Source organism: Boleophthalmus pectinirostris, unplaced genomic scaffold, assembly GCF_026225935.1.
Source record: "Boleophthalmus pectinirostris isolate CB_2022bp ecotype Guang Dong unplaced genomic scaffold, ASM2622593v1 HiC_scaffold_3, whole genome shotgun sequence".
NCBI lineage: Eukaryota > Metazoa > Chordata > Actinopteri > Gobiiformes > Gobiidae > Boleophthalmus > Boleophthalmus pectinirostris.
The window spans coordinates 31,701,382-31,707,110 of record NW_026571299.1 but is presented as its reverse complement, the minus strand read 5'-3'; the positions used below and the strand labels follow the sequence as shown (position 1 = coordinate 31,707,110).

The 5,729-nt window shown below is 35.9% G+C and overlaps 1 protein-coding gene across 1 annotated transcript; it reads right to left on the bottom strand.

Annotated features, from left to right (window-relative positions):
* Nucleotides 1-1,811: 1,811 nt before the first annotated feature.
* On the bottom strand, nt 1,812-5,393 carry mrps16 (mitochondrial ribosomal protein S16). Its single transcript, XM_020933899.2, has 4 exons — nt 5,263-5,393; nt 3,754-3,784; nt 2,748-3,014; nt 1,812-2,435 (listed from the first exon to the last, which is right to left on the bottom strand). The coding sequence occupies exons 2-4, from the start codon at nt 3,764-3,766 to the stop codon at nt 2,320-2,322; spliced, it is 396 nt and encodes a 131-aa protein (XP_020789558.1). The 5' UTR covers nt 3,767-3,784; nt 5,263-5,393; the 3' UTR covers nt 1,812-2,319.
* Nucleotides 5,394-5,729: the final 336 nt, after the last annotated feature.

Genomic DNA, 5,729 nt, shown 5'->3' with positions numbered 1-5,729 from the left:
TCCACCATATAAACATATGTTTCTTAGTATCAAAAGCCTTTTTAAGCATCATCAATGATCAACCAGTGAAGTGTGACAGGTACAGCAGCATGCTCCTCCTTTGGCAAACCTTTGATGTGCCCTTCACGCCCAGCACATATGCCTTAAGAAAAGATCCATATTACAGTGACGTTGAAGCTGAGAACTCAAAATAGAGAAGGCATAAGCAATCTACAGCCACATTATCAGTTACATCTCCTTTAATGCTCCTAAATGGAAATGTGTAATAAAATAAAATTAAAACTAATATTTTCAGAAGAATACAACATCTTAAAAGTATAGTCCTCCATAATTCATTTAGTTTTGACTCAAAGTGACTGTGTCCAGTGCTACTGTCCACATACACAACTCAGCAGAACAAAATTCATTTAAATCTATACACCTTCTCCCTTTGGTTTTGCAGATGAAGGGAGCCTGTTTTACTTTGACAAAAAATGACTAAATATTCAGGGCCGTAACTCCATTGCACAAGTTACAATGACAATAAAGTTTATCCTATTCTTACTCCAGACGCAAGACCAGTAATAGACCTAATGCAGAATTCTTTAACAAACCACCCTATTTCATATTACATTTTTGTTTTCCGTTGGGGGTCCACTCCCTGCATGTATGTATGCAATGCTACCTTGAAAAACATGAACTCGTACAGTGAGCAGGCTTGCCTGAGTTGCCTCTTCATAGAGCTGACATGTAAATTGGTGGAGTCACCTCCTTGTTTTAATGGTTAAATAAGTTCAGTGCTACACCACGGATTACTGGGTCAACAGAGTATGTAAAAAAAAAAAGTGCCATCGTGATAAAAAGCCATATACATCCACAGCACTATTTATAGATCATTTATATGATAAAAAGTTACATTGAAATTAGCATTCTTTGAAAAAGGTAAACATCACAGTTGATAAATTCTTAGTAACACCACCTCTGTTTACTTTTGATAGTATCAGTCAAACACTGAAGTTAGAGGGCCACAAAAGAGGGTTTATATGTTTTCTTGTAATAAAGATATTTTTAACAGGTGTACATTTTAAAAGGGAAATTCCATTAGATAAACTGTTATTTCAGCCCATGACACTAGATTCATTCTGTTTCATCCATCTTCTTTTTTTTTTCCTTTTTGATTTTAGGGGATCATTTAGGGGAATTGTTTAGAAAATGTTTTGTAGGTTGGTGTGATATTTCTGTGGGCATGACATAATATGAAGCAATAATGATCTCTGAACTATTTTATGATTAACTTTTTTTTCATTCAAACCAAAAGGCGCTACCTTAAGGCTAACTTGGCACAGATAAGTTTTAACTGCACCCATTTGCCGCACAGCATACATAGTGATGTGTTTGTAATGTGCATCTTTAAAAATTCCACAAAGTTATGGAAAATCTCAATATATATTAACTGTACAAACAAATAAAATTGTAACCTTTAGAGGTAGAGGCACGCCCTAGCCTTCCCTTGAGAATTTTTCCTTGTAAGAATTACTGATTAAGCCAATGATCATTTTGTCTTCTTATATACTTTAACTTCTTAGGTTCTTTTTAAAGACAATGCAGTAAAGTGTATTTACCTTGTTGACATGTTTCGGCTGCTTCTGAAGATGGCTCGCAGCTAGCAGCCGAAACATGTCAACAAGGTAAATACACTTTACTGCATTGTCTTTAAAAAGAACCTAAGAAGTTAAAGAATTACTGAAAAGTGAACAAAATAAATCAACAAACCTTTTTTGTATTTTTATTTTCAGAAAATGTATGTTATTTTAAAAAAAATCAATGATTCATTTTCAGAGTTGAGATTTTATTTTATTTTTTTAAGGAATTAAGATCAGAAACATGATAACCCACACAACATTATAAATGCTGATTTGCCTCATACAGAGTATGGCTTTGCTATTGCATCTATTCAAATGTTTTTATTACACTATGAAAAACCTGTGTGCTTACCATGAGCGGGGTGGCTTCTCTACAGATGTGACCTGTAACTGCCTGGTGGCGTTACCATTTGTTTGTTTCCATGGAAACACACATGTTAAATGCCATGCTGTGGAGCATTCAAGGCAAAGCAATAACATCATCATGGACAAAAGCAGGTATTGGGGCCTCTCCCAGAATAGTTACATAGTGCACCTTTAAAGCTTGGCAATGACATACATAAACATTGCTTTAAGGCTTGAATAGGGTCATGTCTTCAAAGTATGTTAGATGGAAATGTACATAATATATTGTTTGTGACGTCCTTCCATAGCACAGTCTCACACAAGACTACTGCTTTTCTCATCACTCTTCTTATCACTCTTCTTCTTTTTCCTTGGAGGTCTCAGTCTGTGTTGCCTGTGCTGCCTGAGCTCTGTGGCGCTCGGCTTCTGTCACAGTCATTGGATGTAGAGGGAAGAACCCAGCTAAACCTAGAGCAAACACGTACAAAAATCCATCAGTCAATTTAAAGGTCAGACACGTCACTTCATATCTCCTTTAGATCAAGTAATGAATAACCTATTTAACTGTCATTTTGCAATATTTAAAGAAAAGGGTGTAGGTTGATTGCTTACAGCTATTACACAAACTGTTCAACAGAAATAAATTTTTATCATCTTGTGTCACAAGGTGTAACTTAGAAGTATATTTATAAACAGTCACCTTTGATAAACACACTGAAATCATTTCCATCACATCATTTAAAAGCATGGTAGTAAAGTGATCAAATTGCGAGCACACACCGAGCAGCTTGGCCACAGGTTTTGTTGCATGGGCACCACAGCCGATCCAGTACTTTATGCGGTCGTAGTTGAAGCTCACGAGTTTCTCATTGTAGATATTTGGCAGAGGGTCATAAGTCCCCAACTGTTCAATATATTTACCGTCCCTGGCTCTTTTGTTGAATGCAGCCACAATTCGGTAAAAGGGTCTGTTTGCCTGCTTGTGACCAGCGAGAGCTAGACGGATGACCACATATCCTCCATGGTACTGTTTTAGGAGGAGGGATGCTGCCAAGAAAAAAAAAGAAAAGAAACTGTAAACATTTTCAATATGATTATGTCCTAATATCTCCTTTAATCCCTGATGATTACTTACACAAATGAATGCCAGTTTTTATTATTTATTCTACAAAGGCATGGGCAGGTGATTTGTACATTTTCAACTTTTGAAATGTACTTGGTTAACTTTTCTGGCAGGGTTAATAAACTTCTGTTTTTATTTTTATTCAAAACATTTTTGTTTGTAAGATTCTCAGTTCCTCCACACCAGGCTTTTATTTATTTATTATCTGTGGCTGCTTTTACACTTTGCCCGTGCCTGCAGCAAGACATTAAACAAAAAATACACAGACTTTTTATACATCAACATTATTTAAATGTTCATATTACATACATTAGTGTAATGAAAGCACTATTAATCTATCTATCTCTCTATATATATATATATACACACACACACATTCAGGAGGGCTGTTGCACGTGACAATGTCCATGTGAAAAGACTGAGTAAAACAGCACTGAGCATCAAACCACAAAGACAAGCAGACCTAATGACTACTTAAAAAAATAAAATAAAAAATGTATAATGTATTATGAAGATTTGTCCTACATTTGACCTGTAATTTGATGTCAATGGGGAAACCAGTCAGAAACAGTTCCCAGGGACACAGATCTTAAGCCACATTCACAGCGAGGAGTACCTAGCTCCTGTCTATTCTGCATATTTTTGAAAGTTGTTGATACTTACATAGATGGACCATGATGCTTGGATAAAAGTTCTGCGGAGTAAGAAAAAATCATATTTGATGAATCACAAGCTAAAATATGACTTGTTTTAATTACATTTTAAAGGTTTAATTGCTTAGTTCTAAAATAAAACCAGATGACTAACAAGATACATTTTTTATGAAGCGATAACTAACTGACTAATGTCCTGTTCCTGGACATTAGTGAGTCAGGGAGGGATCATTAGGGATGGGCACTCGATGAAATTTTCTTAATCATATAAACCGTAACCACTCTAGAGCCACATCAATCCGTTTGACATTATAATGTGTTTAATTCAGTTTTGCGCAACTCTCACAGAAACGAAACTTAAAACCGCATCGCTAATTTGCATAAACTAAGCGAAGATAAAACTACAGCTCTTGTGTCGCTGATGCGGTCAATTTCTGTCGGATTAAAAGACATGATTCAGTGGAATACAGGTTTTGTGACCATATTTGCGTTTGTCAAAACCAGGACACCGTACGGGGGGTGGGAGGTGAATCCTCGTTATCGACATTGCGCGACTCTCACCTGGCAAAGCTTTTTTCCACTGGACAAAGAAACATGTGCTGCTTTATACACTGTGCACATGGACTCACACTGGTCCTGAACGCAGCGGAAAAAGTGGAATTTCTTGTACAAGTCATCGTTAAATACACATTTGTGCTTTGGTACGTTGCAGACTGACCGACTGTTTGTGTTTGCTCGCTCCTTCTGATGCAGAGAGACACATGTACGGACCCCTGTTTGGTCACGCTACGCACAGCAACCTATATTCATTTTGTCGATTAAAATTAACGTAATCAATGAAATTCTTAATGATCAATTATCGATTAATCATGCCCATCCCTAGTCCAGTAAAACATTTTGACAATGAGAATTTACACACTAGTAAAAGATATTCATAGAAAAAACAGACGATCAGTTTTATTTTCAAAGATAATGACACAAACATTACTCTAAATACTTATCTTACACTTGTACGTACTTGCTTTTGCTAATCAATATGTTTTAATACATTACAAATTGCACAATTACAAATGTACAAATGTTATGTATTATTATTTTAACTTTAAGTATAGCCAGTTATTTGCTTCTGCTTTTAGGGACTGTTTAACTGTCAAAACTTCCTGATAAGAGTATTGACTTTTTGCATATCAATCTCTAGACATGAATTAGTCTGTGTCAGTCTCTGGTAACCATCGGGTATTTGTCTTTATGGCCAATTCAGCTCAAGTTGCAAGTTCGCTTTTATATGATTTCTATAACACGTTAAACCACTCAACAAATAAAAAAGAAAAAGATAAATAAAAAAGATAAGTACACTTTGATTTCGTTTCTAGATCAGTACTGTTTAATATTTCTCTCATGTCTATGTTGACATTTTAGCAAAGGACTTAAAAGCATGCAGCTAGCGGAGGAAAACAAAATAGCAGTCTAATGAAGCTTTCCAGAGATATTCACATGGATATTCAAAGAACCAAATTACCTATTTGATTTCGCCGGACAATGCGCATGAATCGACTCTGTTTTAATGAATATCTTTGACAAATTTGTCCTAATGTGACTTGCTAGTGCGCCGCCATATTGACACAGGATGTGACGTATCAGTAAAGTCCTCTGAAATTTGACTGCATTACTGCCCCCTTCAGGTTACCACTGAGTTCATCGTTTAAATAAGTACAATCTAATCTCACTTAAATGACAATGACCTGCCATAGTTTCCTTCCAATACATACATAAAAAAAGCATTATTTTCTTTTCATTACATAGTCCTGCCTAAAATATTACAAATTGTAGCGTTATTTGTACATAGCTCCAATGAAAGTAATGTACAGTGCTGACCTTTTTTTCGGCCACTAGGTGGTGGTGTTGCTCCACCGTGCAGTGCCAAACTCCACTATCTGTTTTACGAAAAGGCAAACACGTAAAACAAAAACAAAAACAAACAAACAA

Bases quoted from the DNA above. Each gene is read 5' to 3' on its own strand.
- mrps16 (XM_020933899.2), bottom strand. The intron at 2,436-2,747 runs GTGTGTGCTCGC...TGTTTGCTCTAG, and splicing joins ACCTGTGGCCAAGCTGCTCG to GTTTAGCTGGGTTCTTCCCT.